General features: G+C 38.7%; 1 protein-coding gene across 7 annotated transcripts in view; it reads left to right on the forward strand.

Annotated features, from left to right (window-relative positions):
* Nucleotides 1-488: 488 nt before the first annotated feature.
* RIC-3 (RIC3 acetylcholine receptor chaperone) overlaps nt 489-27,650 on the forward strand; it is an 83,738-nt gene continuing 56,576 nt past the window's right edge. For 5 of the 7 annotated variants that reach the window (XM_083132660.1, XM_083132693.1, XM_083132670.1 and 2 more), the window contains exons 1-3: nt 489-754; nt 1,652-2,005; nt 4,500-4,612. In XM_083132660.1, coding sequence (XP_082988786.1) covers nt 607-754; nt 1,652-2,005; nt 4,500-4,612 — 615 coding nt within the window. In that variant the 5' untranslated portion in view covers nt 489-606. The remainder of the gene's footprint in view (nt 755-1,651; nt 2,006-4,499; nt 4,613-27,650) is intronic. The other 2 variants (XM_083132680.1, XM_083132686.1) reach the window with 1 other exon arrangement.

The following is a 27,650-nucleotide window of genomic DNA, read 5'->3' on the forward strand; positions in this document are numbered from 1 at the left end:
GGGGCAGTCGCCCCCCCTGCCCCCCTCTAGCTACGGGCCTGGCGTGGCAGCAAACTCAGTCTTTGTTTTATCGTGATGTCATCATGCTATGTATGCAATTACGTCTGTAACACATACTGTTAAGTTTTAGCGATTAGGTTAGGTTCCGTCAGCATTACAATAATATCGCTAAATGCTTTCTAAAGAAAAAGGTTCTAAATTACCTGTACATTCATTCCCACTAATTATAAACTTGCATTTTTCTCGTCTTCATCTGTTCTTAAGATTTGTAACATCCTTTTAGCAGACGGATTACGTGGCAGGAGCAAATTTGACGCTTATTTTTACTGGTGACACGTGCGTGGCAGCAGACTCGGCCTAACTTTTTACGTCAAATTAGGGACTTGTATTATCAGTTGGAAACTAGAAAACGCAATACAATTAGTACAAGAAAGTTGGCAACGCTGACAGCTGCTGCAGCCTGCGCACTTGCCCGCACTTGCCTTTGCTTGTGGTGGTGCGGGTACTGCTGATCAAATCAGTTGCAGACGATGCGATCGTGAAAATTGAGTAAGGCGATCGCATCGGCTGGTTCTTACGAAAACACGACTGGACGAAAGTGCGAAGATGGCTACTGTTGAGTTTGGAACTGGAAAAACTATATTTATATTAGCGATCGTTGTGGGATGTTTTGCAGTATTATGGCCGAAAATATTTTACCCAATGCTTCAAGCATCCATCAACGTACACAATTCTCATGATGCCTCCTCACAAGGTAAGAAACAAAGTTCGGTTTATAGTAGCAGTTCTTATGTACGACAAACTAAAATTATACGTATATTTCACATTTTATAGTGGATATAATGTTAACTACTACAAAGAAGTTCAGATTGTAGGGCCCACTACCCAGTATGAACTATTTTAGGAACATAATTTCGCTATAATTTAGACAAACCAAAACACCGGTAAAATGTTGACTGCTTTACGTAACATTCGCAGAATATAGTGGTACGTTTTATTTTGGTTTTGTTACTGTTGTTGATGCATCTGATATTACGCTATTGTCCCCACATAGTTTTAACGTCAACATACGTACCACGATAACAGTAACAAGTTGTTTTTTTTTTCAACCCGTGTCACAAAATTAAATCCCAGAGAATCTAAACTATTTCTTGAAATAATTGTTAAAAATGTTTGAATTACGAAAGTAAAACAAATCCGGAATCAAATAATGACCACCAGAACTTGTTTCATTTGAATATTATAGTTTTCTAATAAATCAATGGCATTTATACTCTAGTTCTATTTAATTTCTCAAGAATTTTGTTATTGTCATTATTCAAGTTCCATGGGAATGTCAAATTTGTTTGCATACCTTGATCAGTAATGGTATAAAGTCACATATAAAGCAATGCTTCGAATTGTAGGTAAATGATCATTTAAGTTTTCATGTTATGATCAAAGGTAGCCGTAAAATATCATGGCACTAGTTGGATTCATCGTATATTTCATATATTTGTAAATGAAAAGTATGGGGTAAATTTTACTGTTGTATAAGGCTTTATTTGTGTGTGTGTCAGTATAAATAAATTGTTAAATCATTGTAATTTTAGGATAAATGCTGATGACAAGTAATGGTATTTATAAATTGGTGGGTGATATTTTATTGCAGCATGCTGTGATGTGATCTTTGATAATGATGTCAATGCAATTAGAATCATGACAGAGATGTGCAAGAATATCTTGCACAGATATAATGATGCAGATCCCAGACTGAAAGGTTTCCAAGAAGGGAGACTTACGAAGGAAGTTGTGCAACTTTGTAGAAATGAAGTTCTGAATGCTTGTGGTATAGACATAGCTGAAATTATAATGGAAAAATCTCGATTGAGTAAATCATATAAGCAGATTTTGGATGAAATAAGAATTTTCAACAATTCTATTTGCCTGAAATATAACTTTGGACTTGACCCGGGCTCTTTGGGTGCTCCTCACAGAATGAGGTTAACAACCATTCACACGCCAAGTAAGACTTCTCTTTCTCTCTGTGTGTGTGATTTAGCCCTTGATATGCAAATTAACCTATGCTTTAACCAGCGAATTCACGTTAACACATACTACTACTACTAGAATCCCATCAGTGATGCAACTAATGTAGGAGAAAATTTTACATAATTTATTTTGAATTAATTCACAAATCATCTAATGACTTATAATAATAATAGTCTTTTAGGGCCAAAGGTATGTTTTTTTGTGATGTGTTAAAATAAAATGTAGATAGTGCGCTTTACCCTCGAAGATATAAAAAAGTTTTGATTTGTTGAACCTCTTGCTTCTCTAATGTTTATGGCTGTGACCTTCATTTGTTTTGTCATATTGAGTGCTAGTTAAAGAATTGTTTGAGTTATATATAAAGCGTTGCTTCTACTTGTAGTGTCTTGTTAAGTTAGTATTGTTGATTTTTAAATGTGTCTGTCTGGTTTTTTCTGTGATTGTGTAGGTGAAAGTACTTGATTTTTATTCAAAGCTGTAACCTAACATTCTTGCATGTTGTGGTAGTGTTTTTTCTCTTTACACTTACTTTGCATTATAATAAAATTAATTTTGAACAAAGTGTATATATTTGTAAACTGTTGTACAAGAAATTGCAGTGGTCTTTCCATATACGTATATGAATAGTAATATTATAATGACTTTGCAAAAGAAGCTGTTTGGAAAATTGATAAATTTGCATAAATTTATGGAGGCAAATGTAGGAATGAACTGTTTGTTAAATAAATTGACAAGTTATTCATTTTCCACACAACTGACCAGCTGTGATTTATGCCATGAACACACCCACTCAAGGGCACTAGGAAACAGGAAAATTCAGAGAAAAAATTGTTTAAAAGAATTGTGATACAGGAGCAGAGTGGTATTTGAAAGGAAAGGATGAGGATGAAAGGAATTCCCCCCTCTGGTTTTTCATCAACTGTTCTCTAGTAAGAACTACTACTGCCATCTTTGACATGTTTAGCATCATGTTCAATTCTGTATTTTGTTTCTCTGAGTAGATATTTCTATACTTAAAAGTATGTAAGAATAAAATTAGGGTATGATTTTACAATACCGGACACTTCCCAAATTTCTTTTGTATTTTGCATACTGAATAATTTAGGCCTCCTAATCACGAATCTGCAGTTACAATTTGGCACTCCGTGTAGAACTTGAAAAATAAGCAGGTCCGTCATCGCAACCGACCCTCTATTTCTCAAGAAAACCAATGTTTATCGCAAGATTTTTGATGGTCCGTGGTCGCAATTAGCCTTACACCCCTCGAACGATGCACCAGTAGCCCCAAGAAACATGTACGGTTAGGTTAGGCTAACATAGTTAAAATTTGGGGTCATAGTAATATCAGGAATATATATATTTCGTTATTTAGGTATTCGAAACACAAAAAACATTGGTTTTCTTGAGAATTTGAGGGTGTCTGTTGCGATCACGGACCTGCTTATTTTGCAAGTTCCACACGTGAGCGCCAAATTTTAACTGCAGATTCGTGATTAGGAGGCCTAAATTATTGAGTATGCGATACATGAAAGAAATTGGGGAAGTGTCCGGTATTGTAAAATCGCTCCAAAATTAGTTTACACATACTATCCATTTACGTTCATTTCTGTGGAATATTCCTTCATGAAAATGCTTGCATTTAATTACATATCCCCTACTTCATGTGGATAATACATTTTTAATTGAAGGAAATATCTTGTGTGATGGGTTAGAGCTTCGGTTTGATTGCCTTAGTATTTCCACACTTGTATTTATAGTTTGATTTTTAATTTCTGTGAATAGTACATCCACTTGTACTCTTGAGCCAACCTCCGTGTCCTATTGGTTAGCACAGCACTCTATGATGCCAGGTGTACCGGGTTTGGATCCTGGCCTGGGCATGCATGTTCTTTGAGTGTCCCTTCATCATATCATTGAACATCATCATCACATAGTCAGAAGTGGCAGAAACTCGAAGTAAAATAACCTAATTCATTCAATAAAAACTTGTATTCGTTATGTTTTTATAAATTATTATGATGAACTTAATCAAAATGCAAGATACCTGTAATTATGTTTAGGGTTATTTGCAAAAGAATTCATTCTCATCATCTAATGCAAAACACACGGCCATATTTTTAAATTTGTCACAGGCACTAAACAACACCAAATGTAATTTCAGATAAAGAATAAATCTTTCAAGGTACCATAAAAGGTAATGCTATCCCTTGTGCATTGTCATGCCATGGATGTGGGATACCATACATTCACAGTCTGCCATGGGAGGTGTGATGGGCACCATTCTCGTGTTTTCTCAGGGTTTTCCATAGGTACACATTGATAAGATGCTGGGTGAGTTCCCAGAGCAACAATTGCATGGATGTTGTCATAAAAATTCCCTTCCGAGATCCTCCTGTCTGTCAAACACCCTTAGGAAAGTGTCGTAAGTTTATGGAGTAAAACAAAATATTGTTCTTTGATTTGTGCAGAACACCTACGTCCTGAGCGACCACCTCATCTACGACCGGAGATGCTCCATCCTGCTCTTCGGGAGAAGGGGAGGGCAATCCCACAAAGAACTCACATTGAGAGAGAATCACGGGTAAGTGTATACATTTTTATTCCCTTTTTTAAAATTAAATGAATTGACAATTGTAATGGATACGTCAGCACTGAGCCTTTTCATACTCTTCTAATACAGGGGCATAAGTCCTTTAGCAAAAACAGAACTAGAGTCGAGGCAAACTTTCTTCCAGCTTGGACCTGCCTTTCTGGCATTGAGGTACTGTTGCCACGTTTATGTACAAAGAAACTTGCAGTCAAACAGCTGATTAGGCCTACCACTGCCTGCTTTTTGTGCAACAAGATGCAACTTTTGAATCCCTCCTCCGCAAAATGGCCAACAAGAAACAGGATTTTGTCAACATAGCAGTTCTTTACTGTGAATGGGCACTAGAAGTTAGCTTAGCCCAAGTGTAATTTAAGCTGGTAGATTAAGAAGAACAAAGATTTTCACGAGAACAATATGGAGAAGAGTCCTTACTAAGGATTAGGATTAAAATAGCCAGGGTTGATGAGTTCAAATAGTACTAAAATAACAACTTAGAGTGTATCTGCCACTATGTCTATCAATTGTGGCTGCTTTATTGATACTGTTCTACTTTTGCCAGAATGTTATCGAACATATTAAATTTACCGAGCAGAATATAGGCTACAGGGTGTTTCTGTGACCATGTTACAGATTTGCAGGGATGACGGAAAGGAACAAACACAACAAAATGAGATAGGGAACCCTGGTCCGGAAATGCCCCAGTCAAAAGTTATCAGCCAAAACCTTCGAAGGGCAGGCAACCACACACATCGTGGAGGAGAACCATGAAATATGTCTGGGTAAGTGGAAAACACTGTAGTGGCTTTAATGAGTGATAACTGCAGCCATTATTACAGCAGTTGTTCAAAGTGACTCCCCCCTGCCTCTATACAGTCATGACAGCATCGCAATAAGCTCTGTCGCATCCGCTCTAATATCCCAGGAGTCGTTCGGACCAGATCACAGGCTGCAAGGATTATTGCCAAGAGTTCCTCTACATTACTCACAGGTGTCTCATAGACAACACTTTTGACATGACCCCACAAGAAAAATCAGGATCCGCCTCCCTATCCATGGCTGAGGGAAGGTCTGCATCAGAATGTCATGAGCACCAGGGCATGCGTGTTTGCCTGTCCTTCGAAAGTTTTTGCTTGTAACTTTTGACTTTTAACATTTCCGGACCAGGGTTCCCTATCTCATTTTGTTGTGTTTGTTCCCTTCCATCATCCCTACAAGTCTGTAACACGGCCACAAAAACATCCTGTATATGAGTTACACAGTGTTCTTAACAGAATGTGTGCACGGTGTGGTTATGCTAAATTTGTATTATTTCTCTCCTGAGAATGAATGAGAAATATGTGTAGCACAGGGTTTCCCAAACTTTTTCGTTCTGTAGCATCCTTAGTGTTTGAAGATTTTTCCACGGTGCCCAAGTCAGATTGTAGGTCTATCTAACACTTGCAGCACTCAGTTAGTGTGGTTAGGCTGCTTGCCTTGAGCACATATTAAGCATAAAATCAACACATATTTCAAATTCAATGTGTAAAAAGTACTTAATAAACAAATATTTGGAACAATTATATCATTTTAGTAAAAATATTGTAACATTTCACGGCACCCCTGTAAGCCTACCATGGTGCACACTTTGGGAACCACTGATCTAGCATGTACTTTAGTCACTTAAAAGACATTTCATGCTAAGATTAATATTTTTCGGTGCTTGGGACTGAGGACAATAGTTCCTTATGTTCAGGGCATAAAGTAAAGCGTTTTGAGGTTGTTTCAGTTTTTTATTTCCTTGCATAACATGAAAGTACTAATCAACAACAATTTTAGCCATTTTTGAATCCAGCCTCCCGGAATATATAATTGGGTATCTTTGTTTCTGTAAATGTTACACTACAGTCCCGTTTAACCGAATGGTTGAAAAAAGCCGTTACTCGTTCGCGACCACGTTTTATGCAGGAACACCGATGAAGCACTTTTGTCTTTGTTTTGGTTAGTTATCAAAGAGTAAGTTCATTGTTACGATGCGTTGGCTGTAATTACCCACTCCCCCATCCCCATCTATTTTTAGCACTTGTACTGTGCTGTATGCTCAAGGACAAGAGATGCCTGCCAGTTGAGATGTGTCAAATTTTTTTCACAAGCTGAATTAAACTTTATTGTTTTAGTCGTACGACTTTTTTTTACCAGAGCCTTAATGTTACTGTAATTCATGTTCTTGAGTTAAATGACTATGTATTATTCTAAGCTTTTTGTTTATGACTACACTCTGAAATACATATGTAATGTGTATCAAAATACTGTACTATATATCAAAATATGTAATGTACATATTTATTCTGGTTTAACCGAATTTTCATTCAACCAAAGTACCATCAGTCCCATCAAATTCGGTTAAACAGGACTGTAGTGTACTATGTAGGTTCGTGTAATTTGGGAAAATATCAAAGCCCGCCCCATGCCTGACAGCATCAATAGCTTAGGATGAACTGTAAAGTGGCATTCAGCCTAGGGATGGACAAGATGCAACCCTACAGAGAATAATACTGGCTATAGATCAGAGTGCTAGAGTCACCTTTGCCTGCAAGAATGCAATATTCCTGGTGCATTACGCGAAAGTCAAATTCACTTGTTGTTTTAAGTAAACTTTATGCACAGATACGATTATCGGGACTGGACCTACAGTTTAAAGTGGAATCCAAACCACAGTGCAATATGCCTCCATCGGGTATTGAACCTGGAACCCCTTGATTACAAGGTGACAAGGTTTCCACTATGCCATCGGGACGCACAAATCACTTGTGCCTTCCCAGAAAGTCATCCACCGACCTTTGTGGTGGAGTGATTAGTACAGTGCACTATGCCATCAGAGGTTCCAGGTTCGAATCGCCGCAAATGGCAAGGGCGTTCTTTGTGAGCATCCCTTTATCATCACTCATCCTCATCTTTGTGATTAATGAAATAAACTCAGTCAACAGTGTCATCCATTTGTAATTTTAGCTGATAACAGCACTGATGTGTCACGATAAGAAAAAGTTACTAAAAAATTGTTTTTAAAAATGGATGTCATTAGTGACAGACTGCTACTGTAATACTGTTTTATCTGCACACACACATACATATGTATGTAGGGTTCCTACTAGCCTGGGAAATATGTGAAAGTCTGAAGATAACAGAGATGGTGGGACAGGGTAATGATGATGGGATATTACAGGATGACACGTAATGCTGTGCAAAAGCCCTTTTGTAGTCCTCTACCATATATCACTACAACGAGGATCAGGTAAGATGGATAACACCAGACATCATTTAACCTGAACGTGATGACAGAATGTGCAATACAATGGTGTACAATAGCCAGGGAATTACACAAATGTGGACTGTTGCCCAAATGCCATTAGCCATTGCTTAATGGAGGTTGCATTTACAGTGGTACAAAGAACCTGAGAACTAGACAGCCAGTAGCATATTCTCCTTTGTTTCCTGGTTTACAGCCATTAAACCAACTTTTTCATGTGTATTGAAATTGTTAAAAAAAATTGAGGTTTTTTTACTTCCGTTTTTTTTGTTGCATTGCAGATTTTTTCTGTTACATCTAATTCATATAAAATAAATATGTACAATAAATAAGAATAGTTGCAGTAAACCAGGTCTAATTTTCATAATATGCCACTGTAGACAGCAGGATATAGAGATGAAGTACTCTTCACCGATGCCAATAGTGGCCTCTGTTGTAACTCTTCTATTTCTCTGATGGCACAGTGGTAACATAGTCACCTTTTAACCAATAGGTCCCGCTGTGAACTGTAGGTCCAGTCCTGATTAGCCTATCTAAGTACAAAGCGAACTTCAAAAATTTAAAAAAGAACTGTTGTAACTAGACGTCAGTTGCAGATCTTTGTGCTTGATCGTTGTGAAAGGAATAAATATGGTGGTTGTGGTGTTCTTGCATGGCAACACATTATGATCAGTAGAAGTGTGGAGTTTCAGATGCTGGAAGAAAGCACTGTAAACTGCATATATGCTACTGTAATAAGGTAATTAAGTCTCCATATTTGTCTGTCTTGTTGTGCTTTTGACCTACAGATATGTTTTGGTATATAATGATCTTATGAACAATCATGTCATATCTCATCTTTTGATGGATGTATTCCACAGATGGATAGGCCAGCTTGTTTCCTCGATATAAACTTCATAAATGTGTGTATGATGATCTGTGGAGATGTGCAACAGGGGTTTATCCAGAATTTTCTCCCTTGAGGGGTGTAAGAATACATTTAGAATCAAAGTTGCCATAAATTAGGAGTTTGTGAATGATGTTTAAGGAATTTGATGGATCGTGGAGATGTATGAATAAATCACTGTGTTGCAGCACATTTACTCACTAGAAACTGCCCAATGTCTTGACACTGCACTGATAGATTTAAGGGTGAGGTTTCTATGAGAACTCATGGTCAAGCTAGTGTGAGGTGTGGACAGGTGATGAATATTGTGTGCATCAACATTAGGAGTTCATATCCCCTCTTGAGGACATCATTTTGAGTAGACATTGACAGTGATACATCTGTATCATGGCATCCAAATAAAATTGTATTTTGTCTTTTTGTATCTACAGTTGTATTGGTCTTACTGTCATCATTTTTGCTACATAGGGCAAGACTAGAAATTATTATACAAGAAATAGTTATTGGCATTTTATTAATTAAGCCCCTGGAGTTGCTATAGTATGAATTTTGCTTATCCAGGCCACTCCTGTTCAATTCTGCAAGTCAAAACCTTGTTCTTCTTTTAAGTTTTGCGTGCAAGTGTACATAATTATATCCCTTTGATCATTTTCACTCTTCCACATTTAATAAATATTGGAGTGGTTTGCAACTTTTGGTTCACCCTGTATATTGTTGTATGGCACAGACTAAGCCAGAGTTTCTAAACATCACATCCTAATTTTGAACACTTAAAATATGGTATCCTCGGATATACAGGGAGGTTATTTCAGTCATTTACCGCGACAGCGTCGGCCGCTCATCGGCCCCTTCATGCAACAGGTCCCGGCAAATTGCGTAACAGGAACAGCTTGTTTTGTAATGTTTCCACTTTTCACAATTACAGTTATAAACCATCTTGTCATCCCCTTTCCTGGAGTTGGCATTGTTTAAGTCACAAAAATCAAAAGTCTTTTATTTAAAAAAAAATAATAATAGAATTAATAAATTTAAAGTCAATGCTGAATGTTCGCTCATGGATTGAGTGGTGGATTGAGTAGAAAAGTGTCCCAAGGAAATCCGAATAATAAATTGGAAATGAAATATATTTATATTAGTTTACAATAGTTATTATTGCATAACTAATCATAATCGTGAGAATAATAATTATTATTTCTACCATTCAAGTTCTATCAATAGCCTGCCCTCCTCCCCCCCTCCCTTGTCTACAAAAAATTCTGCCGACACCCATGCACATTAGGATGAATAAAGTGAAATAATTAAACCCTGAGATTTCAAATTGTGGTCCTGATACCATTTCCATGGTGTAGTATTGATCTTAATGTTTTGTCACATAAAATAATAATAAATGGTTGTGACATCAACAGTTAGAGTTCTGATGGTCTGGTCGGTAGGCCGCCTGACCTCCTGCCAGGAGGGAGACCCGGGTTCGATTCATAGGGTGGGTGATCTAAGGTTGCAATTTTTCCTGCCTTGTCTTCAAATAAAGTGGCTCTGGGGCTCACACAGCCTAAATACCTTTGGAGTAAAGGCAGCCGGAGCATTGTACTGATCACCTCCAAAATCGCTGAATTGAATGTGTGGGGCCCTACCTTCACATCCCCTAAATGTGCCTTCATGTCACGGTACTGTATGCACAGCTAACTATACCTTTTTTTACCTTACCATCAACAATGACACGTGGATGCCAATAAACAGGATAAAATGCCATTTGGAGAGGACTCATAGCATCTTCGCATCCCCAAGAAATTTGTTAGCCTTATGTCTTCTATGCATTGTGAAAATTTGTGTGTATTGTAAGTAGACTCCCATGTTTATCGACAAAAAGTGCGTATTTTCAACTTCCTCAAAAAAATTGTTTCAATTTCCGTATTCTATTTTTGGTGCTGGAAGTTTGTTTCCCCCGTTGCCAGTCTTTACTCCCTCCCTGCGCAACAACCTAGTTTCGAAAATATAAAATTTATAATTAATTGTAACCAATACAGACTTTCATTCCTATACGCAACAAAAATTGAATGCTCACTGAATTTCAAAAATTGAATTAACCAATGAATTTACTAAATGATAAAGGTCTATCACGAATTAATGCAGAAAACACCTAACAATTTCTGACTTTTTTCAGCAGGCGGAATTTGTCATGTTATCATAACACAACATTCCAAGATAACCGCCATCTGCAGTGTAGTGGTCAGCGAAATGTGCTACAAGCCTGAGCTAGGTTGATCAGTTTGGGGGTACCAAACGTAAGATTTTTTCTATCAAGTATTATAAATTAACAAACTATTTATACACCATATAGGCCTATACTGTATACATACATTATATATGTATGTGTGTGTGTGTATGTATGTATGTATGTATGTATATATATATATATATATATATATATAGTCTTGTAAAGTAAAGGAGAAAGGGCCTCCTCGGTGGTGCATGGTAGCATCGTCGCCTTGTAATCAAGGGGTTCCGGGTTCGATACCCGGTGGATGCTCATAGTTGTTCGAATCCCACTTTACACTAGAACCAGTCCCAATTAGCCTTACTGTGTATAAAGTGGACTTAAAACACCAACTCAATCAATCAATCAATTGGAAAGGAACATCATTTTCTTCTGTAGCCCCCAAAGGTCTACGGCTATACTCTCGCGAAATCCACAGCCATTATTCGGAAAACTAAATGCAGAATGAACTCATTAGCTTAATGGCTGATACACCAAGAACGATGTTATTAGTCTTTAGATTTGTAAATTTGCTGGAAGAAAATTGAGAAGTAGATAAAATCCTTTTCCGTGGTTTTAGATATAAAGTCCTGGAACCAGGTTTACAAGTATTGGCAACAGTGCAAATATGAAATGTGTGCGTAATGAGTTCAAGCTAGGCATCTCAGTATACAGTTCATACCGGAATCGAATCCGGTATCACTTAGTTCCAGGCGACCGTGTTAAGCACTATTCTAAAGGGCAGGCCCAAGTCTTCTATGGCATCTGATTGTTCACTTGGGAAATGATGACGATAAGAGATTATATGGACACGTCTAATTTCTTAAAATTAATCTTATTTGTGTGTGGAAAACTGAATATATGATGGCACTGGATAAAACAAAGTTCCCACACGCTCAAAATATTACTCTCTCGTCTTTGGTTCGGCAAGTTCAACAACCTGCCCTGGTTCGATTCCCGATGGAGGCACATAGTTGTTCGGATCTCACTTTAAACTGTAGGTCTAGGTCCAGTCCCGATTAGTCTTACTGTGCATAAAGTGGACTTAAAACACCAGTTCAATTAATCAATCAATCGAAAGGTTCAAGGTTCGATCCCTGGTGGTCAGGCCGGTAGCTAGATTTTGATTTCGGAAGGAGTTTATCCCTTATCGGCAGCCGCCATCTAAAGACGAAAAGGTTGGGGGGAGGAGTAAATGCGCTGAAGATGAATTTCTTGGGTATATTGCAACTTACCATATACAAGATGATTAATCCTGTTAATGAAGTAAATTTAATTACTACTACACATTATTAAAATCAGATATTTGTAGGATTTCGGGAAAGGACTGCAGCCCCAGAGCCCCTTCCCTGGGCATGTGTCTGCTTGTATTAGTTCCAAAATTTCTGTGCTGTTCCAACATCGTGAGGACAATTTGGGAAGTACTTGAAACCGATATGGAAGCAAATTCTGCTCTCGAAACTATGGGACTCTATGAGATGACCACGCGCAACTGAATGAAAGAACTCTTCGCAGGCCTTGTCCCTCAATATTAATTTTACTGACTAATTGTAAGTTTTTCTGGGCCTCCTCGATGACGCAGTGGTAGCATCGCCCCCTTGTAATCAAGGGGTCTCGGGTTCGATACCTGGTGGAGGCACATAGTGGTTCGGATCCCCGATCAGCCTTACTGTGCATACAGTGGACTTAAAACACGAACTCGATAATTGGAAGGTTTTAGAAGAACTAAACATGTCTTTTTATGCATTGTACAAGTTTGCTTCTTTTCACCCTACTTTTACAGTTTTTCTTCCTAAGAATTCCACTCAGTATAACACGCTACGAAACCAGAGGTCCAATGTTCAGACATTGGACAGGTGTGGTTGTATCATGTCTGTCCCATCGCCATTCCTTCGGCTCATCATTCATCCTCATCGTCGCATTTAACCCAAGAGGTAGAAAAGCGGCGTAATATAGAAATATATAATTGATTGATTTGGTTTATTTTACTTCGCTTTTCTGACACTTTCTGGCTAATTGTGAAGATGAAGATGACAATGAGTGATGTGAAATTGATGAGAAGACCATCATAAAGAACACACACGCCCAGTTCGGAATTCAAACCCAGGACCCCTGGCATCGTAATGCACCTTGTTAACCACTACGCAACAAATAGAAACATAAAATGCTTGATAAGTTATTTGCTTCTCCATAACTCATGATTGTATTATAAGTATTATTCGCTGTATGACTAGGGATTAATTATATTTGTATGTCTCGCCAACCTAGCCACCTAAGCAGCAGCAGCTTCCGCATTTGCAGGTGGAGGCTAAATGAAGAAAAATCACAAAGTCAGAAAGATATACAAATTTTGTAACATAATTTTTTATAGAGCATGCAGGTGGGTGTAAAAACAATTGCTACATACCTAGTTTCCTTCCTTAATTGAAACTTGGTTTATTCTTCATTATACATGAGATCAACCACACTGGGAGTCGAACCCAGGATCTTGTGTGGTAGTCAGACTCTCTTTTAGAATGCCATTATGTTGGATATTTGGTCGATCCTGATCCATTGTCTCCAGAGGAAGACAATCTGGCAGCTTCTCATTCGACATTTTACTCGCGATGTAGGAAAACGAGATCACAAACACTTCGTGATGCTATCTTCTCGCGTTTACAGAAGTTTACCACCACTCGGACCACAAATCCTACTTCAAACTATCTGACAGATATCAACTGTCCACCAAATCAACAGATGAAGCGACCGCTTCGATGTTTCTCCGAATTTTCAGAATGTGGCCTTTCCCCTCCTTTGCAGGTCAGGTCATTAGCAGGAGGGTTGAGTGCATGTGAGAAGAACCGCAATGTCATTCATTCCCGCGCTGAAAAAGGGACAAGCAATAGAATTCTGTTCTTGGAATTTGAAACGCATTGGGATTTCTTTTCTGAACCATAAAATAATTAACCCAGAAAGTTCTAGCCACCCGTAGCTAAATCTTCCTGTTTGTGTCGTCCTTTCGGCGCCCATGGTGCCAGTTCAGGGCTAGATGAAGAGAGAGTGCGGGTTTTGGGGGTATCCTGGATCTGGTGTCTAGTAGGGAGGAAAAGTGCATTTTCAATAGGTCTCAGACTGCCCTGACTGGAGCGGACCACAAAACCAGTAACTGCATCCCCTCCCAATACATCTGTTTGTCTTCAACAAGCAAGAAACAGGGAAATAAGAAAGAAATGCATTGCTTGGGTTCATGCTACTGAAAATTGAAGAAGTGTTTCAAACTGCAAGCAAAATTTACTGAAGAATTATTTTGCAATATTTGTCATCAAAGTAAAATTTCCATCAAATACAAAACAGTTTCCCGGGGCTAATGCCCCCCTCCCTAACGACGTCCCTGGTTACGCCTGTTTAGGCTAAATGCGACGATGATGATGACTTGATGAATATACAGTCCATACTCACACCAGCACCAGGGGCAGCTCAAGATAAAATTTTCACCCAGACGAGGTGGATTTTTGATGCACCCTATTTTCCACCTTCGCCGACCTCCGTGGCGAAGTTGCTAACACAGAGCTGTCCCGGGTTCGAATCGCAGGCTGGACATGGGTATTGTTTTTGAATTTTCCTTCGTCAATTTCATCATATCATTACTCATCCTCATCTTCGCGATTAGACAAATGTGGCAGAAAATTGAAGTAAAATAAACCAAATCAATAAATAAACACTCGGATCCAGACCCGATTAGTCTTTTTGTGCATAAAGTGAACTTCAAAATAGATTCAAACAAGCAATTAGACAAACTTATACAGAGCATTCCCTGACATTCGCTACGAGACTCGGCGGCAAGCGACCCGGCGTCAGCGCTTGTCTTTCCCAGTGAACGAGTCCGCGACAGTCGCACGCTACAGTCTGTTTTTTTCGCTCTCTTTCCCTGTTTTTTTCGCTCTCTTTCCCTTTCTGTTAGTCTGTTTTTTTCGCTCTCTTTCCCTTTCTGTTGACATTGCAGACTGACGCCAGTATAATCCTCCCTCGGAAGTTGTGTTGTGTCGTGTCCGTGTGTTTAAGATTGTGGCTTAATATGGCACCAAAAAAGTTTACATTACAATAAATAATTTATGTTGTCGAGTGTTACTTCGGAAAGAGGAATTGTGGAGAAGTGCGACGACGTTTTGCAACGAAATTTCCTGGTGTTCCCGTTCCACATAGGACCACTATATTAAACCTCGTAAAAAATTTTAGAGTAACAGGGTCAGTTCTGAATAAAAGTGGAAAGAATAATGGGGAAATCAAAAAAATAAAGTAGCCTATACAAAGACAATCCGCACACCAACCGTGAGTTAAAAGAGAGTATTGTACGAGAAATCGGGAGAATTACAGTAGTTGTGTTGCAGCAGAGGGACATCATTTTCAACACCTTCTGTAGTCACGGTTAGTACACAATATGAAAACTGTACTTTTAATAGCCGACTCTAGCGACTGTCGCGGACCCCGTTCAACGGGAAAGACAAGCGCTGCTGCCGGGCCGCTTGCCGCCGAGTCTCGTAGCGAATGTCAGGGAATGCTCTGTATAATCAGAAATGATGTTTGGCGGCACCCGGCCCCTGGTCAGTACTCTAACCTTGTACCGTGACAGTGGTGCTGTGAGTCCAACACACTCGGCCAAAACGGAAACTATGTCCTAGGTTCGAACCCTAGGCAAGGCATGAATGTATCGTTGTGTTTGTACCATCATTCATCGTTATGCTTGAGATTCGTAACGTAATACGTTTCTTAAGATAATGTATGTAAAGTACAGGGGCGGTTACTGATATTGTTGCAGTGTTGCACAACGACCGGATAATTTGCCATGAAATTTTATGCTTTTTGTTAGTATTTCTTTCATTGCTTCAAAAAAGCTAATTCCATTATGATCCGTTAAAAAGAAGGAAGCAACCTGCGAGATTTCACAGTATATTAGTAGACGTACAGGTCGACGTTGCAGCGCCGAAGCAACGGCCTGATCTCTACAGGGAGGAGTATTGGAACGACGTTCAACTCCGTTGTTCCTATCCTCGAGCGGCCTAAGCAGACTCCTCGTTGGAGAAACTGTTCAACAAACCAAGGTCACCCATCAGGCGTAGGCAGGGAAGACGACGGACCGGCAAAAAACGCTGGGATGTTAAATATTTTTTACGCCGTTAGAGAGCAACAACGTGCGAACAGTAGGCAAGGTCTTACTGTCCCGTGTCGTAGAGCAACAGACAATGTTCACGTTAGGCAAAGATAAATATTTTCTTTTGGGGAGAATTTTAATCTAATGTACTAACATTACCAGCAATCACCAAATCCAAATCAGAGTTTTCCTTCAAAATATTCAACAGTTGAATCTGAACATTTAAGAACTTCTTACGTAACACAAAGAACACAATTCTGCACAATATTATTGCCAGGCACGTATCCAGGAATTCCTTTCGTGGGGGGGGGGAGGGGCTCAACACCATTTTTTAAGGGGTATATTAAGAACCTCACAATTGTATGTTTAATACCAATGGTGGAAATTGGGTTCCAAAACACTGGGGGAGGGGACGGGGGGCGGTGCAAGGAAAGTTTACTTTCTCTTGGTAGACAAGGCTTAACATTAAGAGGCCATAATGTTGAGGCAAAAAAATGGGGAGCAGCTATCCCTTAAATCGTCGCCACTGTAAGGCTGTCATTTAACGTGAAATGGGAACATTTTTTACCACTCGACTCCTCTGTTTCCATGCATTAACATTGTGTGCCGGAACCATCTCAGTATGTGTGTTTGTCCATTTCTTCTCATCAGGCATAAAAACATCTATGGTGTCTTTGAGTGTTTTTACGAAGCTGTTACACATGCACGGGATGGACAATCCACTCGACAACGCGAGATTCAAATTGTGGGCTGCGAACTGGACGCAATCATCTCTCGAATATTTCTCTCTGATTCGAGCCTGAACACCACTAATATGTCTTGTCCTCCCATGTTTGCAGCTCTTATAAAAGCCGAAACCCACCAAATTGTTCAGATTCAGGCCTTAGCACTCACAAGTGTTCAAAAATGCCTGTCACAGCTTCCGCTGTCTTGTCATATATCGGCACGAAACAAAGGAAGTCTTCTCGAATACAGCTGGATCACGAAACAATTAATGCACAGTGAAAACACTTCCGTTCCCAACACATCTAAAGTTTCGTCTCCCACTATGATCAAATGCTTATTCATTTATCTCCAGTAATGTGCCCAAGGGAGGGTTGATGAGGTCGTAACCCCATTCCAGTGTTCCTTTTTTTGAAAAAAAGGATAACGTCAAACACAGGAAAAAAATGGCAAAATCAGGACTGACCTCCAAAAATAGTATGCTAACCCCTCTCTTCCGAAAATCCTGGGCACGCCACTCTTTATCTCGGACACATTTTTTTAAAATCAACTCACCAGAAGTTTTTATCATTCCGTATTGTAGATTGAAGTACGATGCGTTCTTCCTACAGGTTTGGATATGATCCTTTAGGGTGCTGTCGTCTGCCTGCCTTCACACCTAACCTTAACAAGGCCCTAATTTTCCATCCTTGTGACTTGGATTTTCAAGACTTAGGAAGGTTTCATACCGAAGGGACAGGCGATACATGACGATTGGAATGGGCCAATCAACAGCAACGTTTCACACCGTAGCGACACAAAAGGCCGCACAAACCTAGTTTCGATTTGTGTAATCCTCAGGCGACAAGGTGTGAAATCTCCCTTATTAGGCCACTGTCATCGTCACCTCGAAGTAGTAGCTTTTGCTGACCACAGAAGAAAAAAATTACCCTCAACCGGTGGGAATGCTCCTCAGTTTTCTTCTCTCTCCTATATTTTCTGTGCTTGTTTACTATACAGGCAACACCTTACGATTTGATATACACAGGACATCTACTATGTAGACATTTTAACGAAAAATCGGATGGCTTGGCTCAGTTGGTAGAGCTCTGATTCGGGTCCTGGTAGAGCCTGCAATTTCCGCCTAAAATGTCTACATATGCAACATCTTCTTGCTTTTTCTTCTCGACGTTCATAAAATTTAATTTTCGGCTGTCTCTTTATGGTAGTTGAGTGTTTGAATGTGTTTCGAACCCAGTAGGCTTAAACAAAAGTATTTTTTATACCATGAAATTCTCGGACTGCATATACGAAATTTAGTTCTGGCAAAACTAAATCATCACTCAAAACTTTGATTTTCAGTTGACCTATGCAGATTATTTCTGTTTTAATAAACCACTCCAATATTCGGTACTGCTGAAATATTCACTTTAGATAGATAGAGAGAGAGAGAGAGAGAGGCAGGCCTTGATCTCTTCGGCCCTCGACCCGAACTAGCACTACACTGAGGCCCCGGAAGTTCTGCTGTCGTCAATGTCTTCATTTTCGAATCACTATATCTTATAAAGCAACCAGAGGACGCTGACTGATCACTAATCGACTGTATGAATTGTCACACTTACCTCTGAAATCTCATTAACCGATTCTTTGTAAGATCAACCGAAAAATTGAATCCGCGTATTTATATCCTCATTATATTCTAGAACGTTCCGCAGATAAAACGATTCGTTAATGTTGCCAGTAGTTGACTCCTTCTCTCATTCAAGAACGTACCCTCTCCCGCCTTCCTATCTCCTTAAATCACCGTCACATTATTCAAAGAGCCAAAAACCTAATTTTATCTAGTGAAAAATAAAAAATTTCCTGGGGAGGCCTCGAGCCACCTCAACTCCACCTTGGATACTTGCTATTAACAATAATAGGGTTTAGGGATGTGATGAAGCTGAAAATTTACCGATGCCGATGTACTCACCGATAATTTTTGGAACCGATACCGATGCCAATATTTAACCGATTCCGATACATAAGATTATTAAACAGAAATGGGATGTTATTTTCAGCATGACAAAAATAAATTTGCTATGTACATTTCTATTGCATATCATATGTATATACATATATATTCTCAAGAGATGCGAATGTACATTTGCATCTACAAAATGTTATGTGAACCTTTAAGAAGAACATGGATTCTCAGGAGATTAAACATTAGTACACAAGCAGTTCTTTGAAATGCAAAATGAATTCCTGTTCTGCCAGATTCAACTTCAGAAACACGTCATTTGGAAGCACTTCAGGAAGTAACCTACTTCTTCTCTTATCTCAAATCTGTTCAGCAACACTGAACACTCAATCGCTGAATACTGATGCAGCAGGTATGCCCAAGTATTTTCTCAGCACTTGCTTCAGGTTTGAATATTCATTTTTGAATTTCCAATACAACAGCAGATCCTGCTTCAGCAATGTACTGTTTTATTTCCGATTTATAGTTAGGTTGATCCTCTGAATGAGTTTGCAATAATTTTATTACAAAAACTCTACAATAATCACGAATCATAACCAAATTTTCAATAAATCTTACAAAACTAGAATATAAAACTTATTAGAAGGTAAAAACTTTAGTATAATCTGTACCGGTTTAAATATCGGATTTTTGCCGATTCCGATACCGATGCCGATGTGTCAATTTCGGCCGATTTTCATACATCTGTAATCGGCTTCGGCACATCCCTAATAGGGTTACAGTCTCAGCATTATCATAATGTGAAGAACAAGAAATATGTTCAGTAATATGATGTTTGTGCAAATAGGATTAGACTAGTTTTCGTTTTCTTGTGCTCCATGTTTGCAAGATTTCTGATGTGGGATTAAACCTTTGTGTTGTAATGTACAGTGCGTTTATCATTTCGTCTATCCGTATTTTTCTTCTATGTCCGCATTCATAACCCTAACGCTTCTTCCTCCTCGTCGCGATTTTCCCAAGAGGTAGGAGATTCGACGTAAAATAATCGAAGTAGAAAGAAAGAACAAGCGGAAATATGACCTTGGAGGGAAGCAGTTTCCTTTATATACGAGGGTCATTCTGAAAGTAACTTCCGTTTGGGTATAAATGAAACACCAGGAGATTGTGAGCGTTTTTATTATATACAACTGCAAGAGACAACTCTAAGCTATTTTCTACATAAGCACCGTTTCTGCTGAGACTCTTTATCATATCGGCGAACAAGGTTTACAATACCCATGTCAAAGAAACCTATTTCCTGTGATAGGTTGTCGTAATGGGTTCCGAAGACGAGTTCAAGGTTCGAATCATTGTTTTTGTACCCTCGTCTATTTTAATAATTCATCCTCAACGTCACTATCAACTGGAGAGGTGAAATACAATTTTTTCATGATCGAAGTTCCTGGGTTCGAGTCTCTACATAGATGTACTTTGATCAATTTTATCCAGTCATCCTCATGGCTGCGATTAGCCAGAAGTGGCAGAAAGCGATGGAAATAAAGAAAATATAAAGAATGTATCCGACGTTGTTGTTGGACCTAGAATTTAAAGTGGGATCCGAACAACCGTGCAATTTGCCACCATCAGAAATCGAACCCGAGACCCCTTGATTACAAAATGACAACGTTACTACACACTATTTATAAATTGTCTCAGCAAATTTTTGAAGTTTGTGAAATAGCGTCGATTCAGAGGTATTGTTGAAGCAGAAAAGCTCAAAATATCAACAGAACGGTTATGTAATTGGGCTAGTATTATCTCTACGGATCTCCGTGGCGGAGTGGTTAGCAGAGCACGTTACGACGTCAGGGGTCCCGGGATTGAATCGCAACTTGTACATGGCTGTTCTTCGTGACCCTTATCAATTTCATCATATATTCATTCATTCTCATCTTCGCGGTTAGCCAAAAGTGGCAGAAAAATCAATTAAGTATCATATTTTTGTATATGTATATATTGACAAGATAAAAATAGCGGGTTGTAAAATTAGGATCTCTGTTTTAAATTGCACTTGAACTTATATGAGAACGGAGCCCTTTCACGTTCGCGAACTCTTTCGCCTGTTTGGCTAAAACTCCTGCACACCAACTGTTGAGGCAGTATTTTAAGAAGAACTATTCCTGGCTGAGGGTTGAGCTTTGCCAGATACCCGCGCATTTTACACATAAACGTGTGACCTAATAAACATACTAGTACAGTCTACCCATGTGCGATTACCAAGAAACTATTTTTGATTTGTTCGTTTATATTCCGGAACAGCGCAATACTTTTATGCTCAGAGATGCGTGTGTTTTAGTTTCGCGTTACAGATAGCTGCTTGCTTTCATGTCGATTGCACGAGTGAACTTGATAGCTTCCGCGCGTTTCAACTTTGGAAGCTCTGTCGCGTCTGTGTTTATACGATTTCCTTTACTTCTGTCACCGGTTGCAGGTTTCCAAATAAATATATGTAATGAGGATATCCTGCTTGGTTGCAAACCGGAGTCTTGTCAAATTACAGTTTAAATATTTTGGGAAAATAATTATTTAACTTGATAGAGTGAGTCTGTAATTTCTTTAAGAACATAGCGTCACTCTATAAGAGCCGTTGTAGTTCTCGACGCGAACCCTTCCTTTCACCTTGTTTCCCAAAGTGTGCGCCGCGCGGCTGTCTTACAAGGGCGCCGCGAAATGTTCCAATATTTTCACGGAAAATCAATAAATTATATGATTGTTCCAAATATGAGTTTATTTAGTACTTTTTACACATAAAATGTTTCTGAATTTAAAATATATTTTTATTGTTTTTAATTTAAAGCAAGCAACCTAACCACAAGTGTTATATAGGCCTACCTAACTTGGGCGTCGCGGAAAAATCTTTAAACACTAAGGGTGCCGTGAAACGAAAATGTTTGGGAACTCCTGAAACCTGTTGTGCCAGTGTGAGAAGTAGGCGACGTGAGTGGTCACTTCCGTGGTTGTTTGTCCTCACGCCACGGCAGGCCCTTGAAACAGCAAATCATATGAGAATGTTCTTAAAATTTGGCAGGGCTCTTATGCTATTGGAGGCCGGGAATAACGTCGGTCGTACTTTAGATTCCAATTATTGCACAGGGGTCAATCAATATTTTATCCAAATCAACATAATGTAACCCATCTTTTCCCAGTAATAAGCTGCACCTTGACCTGAAATATTTTACAAAGGACGCGGTAACTGAACAATTTACAATAATGGCCAAATAAAACGTGAAATATAGATCATGGGACAGGTATCTCTGAATAGAATAAAGCACCGTCAAATTCTTGGAGTTTCAAGATCATAACTAATACTACTCAAGCCTAATTAACAATGATAATAATAGGGTATCTAATCCTAGTCTAAACATATCACCTTCATAGAATTAATAATTATAACAAAACAGATATACGATTGCTCAGGTGAAGCAGTTCTTCGACAGCCAAAGTGGGGGCTTCTACAACCAGGGCCTCCACAAGTTCATCCACCCCTGGGAGAAGTGCGTCGCTCTGTGTGGTGCATATGTAGCGAAGGACTAACCCCACTCCAGGCGTTCATGACACCAGCTCAATTTCATCACTATGATAATAAAGACTTTGACCGACCCTCGTATACTAAAATTTTCATCTTACAAATAAAATATAAACAACTAAAAATTAATTATTACTACAATTAAACCAATCAATCCTCCATTTATGCCCCCTCGTCTAACCGCGGCAGGTGGCACGACTTTAGCCGAACAATATTATCAAAAATCAAAACCCTGCAATCTAAATTACATTAAACTAAATCATGTTTATACACTGCGAACCACCAAACAATGTCCAACAATCAACCCGCCTGGAACAGCGGAATATTTTTACCCCTCTTTATTAAATACATAGGTATGTGAAGTTTATCCAAGTAAACTTAAGCCAGAATAAAACTTCAATTTAAATTAAAAATAGGGGTACAATTTATTACATAAAATGTATTATATTAAACTAAATTATAATTAGAAATAACATCACGAAAATTTTCCCCTCAATAATATTGTCACATTGCCTTATCTGAATATGTTTATCATTGAGTTAAGCTAAATTGTTATTATTTACATAAGAATAATATCTTATACTTTTGATTTTTTGTTGTATAGCGTCGTTTGTCTAACTTGTCCATGATATTATGTCCGACAATCTTCATCTCGTATTTCTCTGTGTCGTTATTGTCCAAGATACCAAGACGTATGTCCGTTAATGGTATAATGGCCGCAGAATTTGAATGTTGTTTGGGTTGTCTGTACACAAGGCACATGGCTGTCTCAAATCGAGGGGTTACTTCAGTGTTGTTTCAATGGTTGTACAACGCAGCTATGTCCAGGACCGTACAAGAAACCTCGAACATATAAAAAGTATTTGCGAGTGCGTCACCAAGCACGATGGCCGAGCGCGTTGTGTTCGAGATTCAATCCCGCCGGTGAAGGTTTTTGGGTTCGAATCCCGACAAGGGCGCGGGCGTGCGTGTTTCATCTGAGATGGGACACCAACGATAAATAAGCTAATAGTGGGCCGTGCCTTCTTTTATTTAGAAAAAACTTCGTCCTTCGGAAACTGAAAAACACATGAACGGACAACTTGGTCGCATGCTTATTACATTTTGTATTTGCATTAATAAGCAAATGTTTTCTTTGTTATTTCGCATGGTTGCTATGCGGTTTAGAATTAGCAGGAAACCATGAAGTGGGTTCGAGAACAAAGCGCACACAGTTTAGTAACAAACAGATCACTTATCGTCATTACTAATGCAGAGGTTCGTGCTTTTGAAGTTGTCTCGAAACCGCGTATGAAGAGCGAAACGCGTAGTTGTACGATATTTCTCCCAACGAGCGAAGTGATCGATTGAACACGTGGAGTGGTGACTCCGTATTTTTTAAGGTTTCTATACGCAGGTACCCGCAGGGAGGGGATACTTGACTCTCCACGCCCCCATCCGTGGACAAAAGGAAAATTCTCCTTTACTCAAATATCATATACGTACATACAATGTATATGTAATTTGTTTCCTCCTGTTTTCACTGTCTGTACTTTGCTTTCTTCAGTTATTTTCTTCACTTATATTCTTTCATTTAGTCTATTTAGTCTTATCCCTCTTGGTGCTCCAGTGGCGGATTGATAACATCGTTCGTTTCGAAGGGTAATTGGGCCGACACCCGTGGCGGAGTTGTTAGCACAACGTTACGATGCCAGGGTTTCTGGGTTCGAATCTCAGCCTGCACGGCTTTTCTTTCCGAGTTCCCTTCATCAATTTATATCATCACTTATTCTCATCTTCGCGATTAGCCCAAGGTGGCAGAAAAGCGAAGTAAAATAGATCACATCATTTTAGATGTCAAAGGAAGGAGATTGCCTCTTTAGACATCATGGGGGGGGCTATCTTTTTTAGGGGGAGTAGGGTAGCAGAATCGCACTTGGAGCTTAACTTTGGGGGAGCAGAATGGAAACGTTTTCTATCTCATAAAAGTAGCGTCCAGGAATATTTGCTAAATAACTGTGATATTTGCGAAATCACAAATATTTACTTTTTACAGGTCCAAGGGAGCTAAAAGAAAGTGTAAGTTTTTACAAAGCCTGAAAAATTTGGTCTGGCAGTGCCGTCCCTTGCCCCCTCCAAGTTATACCTATGTTTTTTGACTGCTAAATGAGCGATCACTATTTACCATTGTGTTAATTGGCGTCCTGTTGTTAGTTTTTGTCGTTTCTGAAGCTATCACTTAATTTTAGCTGTCATTTACTCTTTTAGCCCATTCACTTTTATGCTAACTGATTGTTTATATAAATAGTTAGCTTTAGATGACTTTACGGTGATGGCTTAATTTTAGACTCCTGATCACTAATTACCATGTTAATTGTATGCCGACTTCTTGATACTTGTGGAAGTCTCAGGGGACGATTGCTACTTCCACCCTCCTCCCTTCCACTTCCACCCTCCTCCTCCAGTCATCATCTTCGACCCGCACCCACAAACAAATAAGAAGAAATGTGCTGATTAAACGAATAAATCTCACTTAAGTTATTTCCAAGTCTGCTTTTAAAGTTCTGTTAAGATCTTCATTCTGTGAATATTTATCTCTAGTGCCGTTGGTTTCAGGTTTCTGGGTGTTATGGTAAAGGTTGTAACACAACATATAGGACGGCAGGATCAGGACTTTTAGTAACTTTTACGCTAGTTTAGCACATGTAGGTCCCTTTTTCCTTGCAATTACTGGACTATTATGTAATGTAAAGTACGTTTATATATTGTATTTTCACAATCTAGTTGTGCGTTAACATACGAGGGGCGATCAAAAAGTTCGTGACATGAGATATAAGGGATCCATTTAATAAAACAAAATGTTTTCACTTTCTTACACTCTTAAGTGAACATACTCGATTGTCGCACAGCAATCCTGTTTAGATTGGAAAATATCCTCTGTTTTCATATATTCGGAGAAAAGTAATAGGCGGAAGTATACTTATCTAAAAGAATAGAGATTTTGACATTTTGAAAAATAATCATGAGTAGAGCCCGGAAGTTCAGGCATTTATTTTCGTTAAAATAGGCAGGCAAAAAGGCATTTATAATGTGGAAAATAGGCACTAAAAATGAAAAAAGGCAAAATACACCGAAAAAAGGCACATTTGGAAATCACTTACTTTGATCTATAATTTCTGGCAAAATGTTAAGATCTACATTGGGAAGAGCATTTCCATTTTCTCCGTCTTGATTGCACATAACTACAAGGTGTTTTGTTTAAGTTCTCAACATTCATTGATAGTCGTCTGTCAGAGAGAATGTTTTTCATAATAGAAAATGATCATTCTACTTCGACAGAAGTTATTGGAGCATACATAAAACAAGCTAATGTAGCTGGACTCATTTTGGTAACAGCATTTTCACCTTTTAGAATATCACAAATTGTTTTCAATTGTTTCAAGTCCTCATTTGCACTCACTACCTGTTTGCACTTTTCCGCAACAGCTGACCCCTTTTCTCCTGGCACTTCCATCATATGCTCCATAGATTCCTCGTAGATTTTCATGGATGCTATAATTATAATTGTCTCTGGCAATGCACCATAATGTGCAAAAATAAACTTGAATAGCACAGAAGTTTTTTTTCACTTCACGAATTGAAGCCGCTTCATTTTCTGGAAGAGCATCTATCACCTCACTGATTTTTTCAAGGTCGTTATCAATATATAGCTGCTGATATCCAGGTTCCCCATCTGGTCAAGACTGGTTGTGGAGGTAAACTAAGCTCAGATGCAACTTCCTTAAATTTTCGGGTTCGAGAGGGAGATTTCAGAAATATCTTCTTTGTGTTCGAAATCAACCTGTCCACTTCAGCAGTCAATCATGCACAAGGAAATGTTAACCGAAAGGCAATATCCTAACTGAGCATGAAATACATTTTTCTCACACTTTTCTCCTTCAGCAATGTTGAAACATGCATGAGTTCAATATTACTTAAATAAGACGAAAATTACTCGCATAATAAACGGAAGAAAACTAAATGCCAACAACGTTTTTTTCGGAGAAAAATAATTTATATACACATTTTTTTTTAAAAAAATGGTCAAATTTCATTGAAAAAGGCAAAAAAGGGCATTATAATTAAAAATAGGCAGTGGGGTCCCAAATAGGCAAAATGAAAAGGCTTCTAAAACATTCGAAACAACATAAGAAACGTATGTCCGGAAAAATTTTATCAATATATGCAGTAGATAAAAAAAGGCATTTTGCCAAACTTCCGGGCTCTAATCATGAGCAATGTGGATATTAGAGACCATTTAATAAGAGGCAACATCAATTTATTCCCAGAAAGAGGGGGTTACTTAGAGAAGAGTCTATTAATGATAGTTTTGAGTCGAGTCTCATTCACGGATGCCTGTGACGGGGCTCGAAACTGACGAGAGCGGACTGGAACGGCGGCGTTCCGGTTCGTGAATATCTGGAACCTTCCCGTTCCGTCTCTTCAGAAATGGCTGCGTATCGTTCCGGTGTCTTTTAATTTTTTAGATATTTCACGACATTTTCCTTTCCAGTGTAAGCTAAATTGTTAACTCTTTAATAGTACATATTATAGCATTGATATAACCTCCTCTACATGTAGCCTGTATGCGCTGTTGGTGCGAGGGAGGAAGCTTAGCAAATTACGGTAGCGTCTCGTTGACTTGCCTTCCACTGTTTGTGGTTTTCGTTCTCCTTTTTTTATTTGTCATTTCTTGTGGATTCGATTTTTCTGACAGATTAACCCCAGTCAAACAATATATCCAATCTCAGATAATAAGGAAATTGCTTTCGTTTGCACAAATTTATTTTTAACTAATATTACGTAATATTTTTCCCCAGTTGAGAGAACTGACTACCATCAGGATTGTGCAATTACGCGTTAAAAAGGTGTTTCTACAGGACACGTAAATTACGCGTAAAATGCGTATAAAACGTAAAATACGTAAAAACATATTTTTTTTATAAAAAACATGGTTTTGGGGATGGTTATTGTTATGTATGGCAGTTGGAAGTGACAGAAAGCTAAAAGAAAAAAATTTTTTAAGGAAGTTTGCTTCCAAATTTGTGTGCCCTTATATTGGAATTTAAACACTGCCATATTCATAATGACGTCATAATAAGCCTATGCAAGTATATAATACGCATGAAAAAGGAATTTGAACCTGTTACTAAAACATCCAATCCAAAAACATTGTTGTTAATCGTTGTTATAAGTACAAGGACGCATATATAGACAGATTTCTCAGTTT

This window comes from Lepisma saccharinum, chromosome 1, assembly GCF_977018435.1.
Source record: "Lepisma saccharinum chromosome 1, izLepSacc3.1, whole genome shotgun sequence".
In the NCBI taxonomy this organism is placed as follows: Eukaryota; Metazoa; Arthropoda; class Insecta; order Zygentoma; family Lepismatidae; genus Lepisma; species Lepisma saccharinum.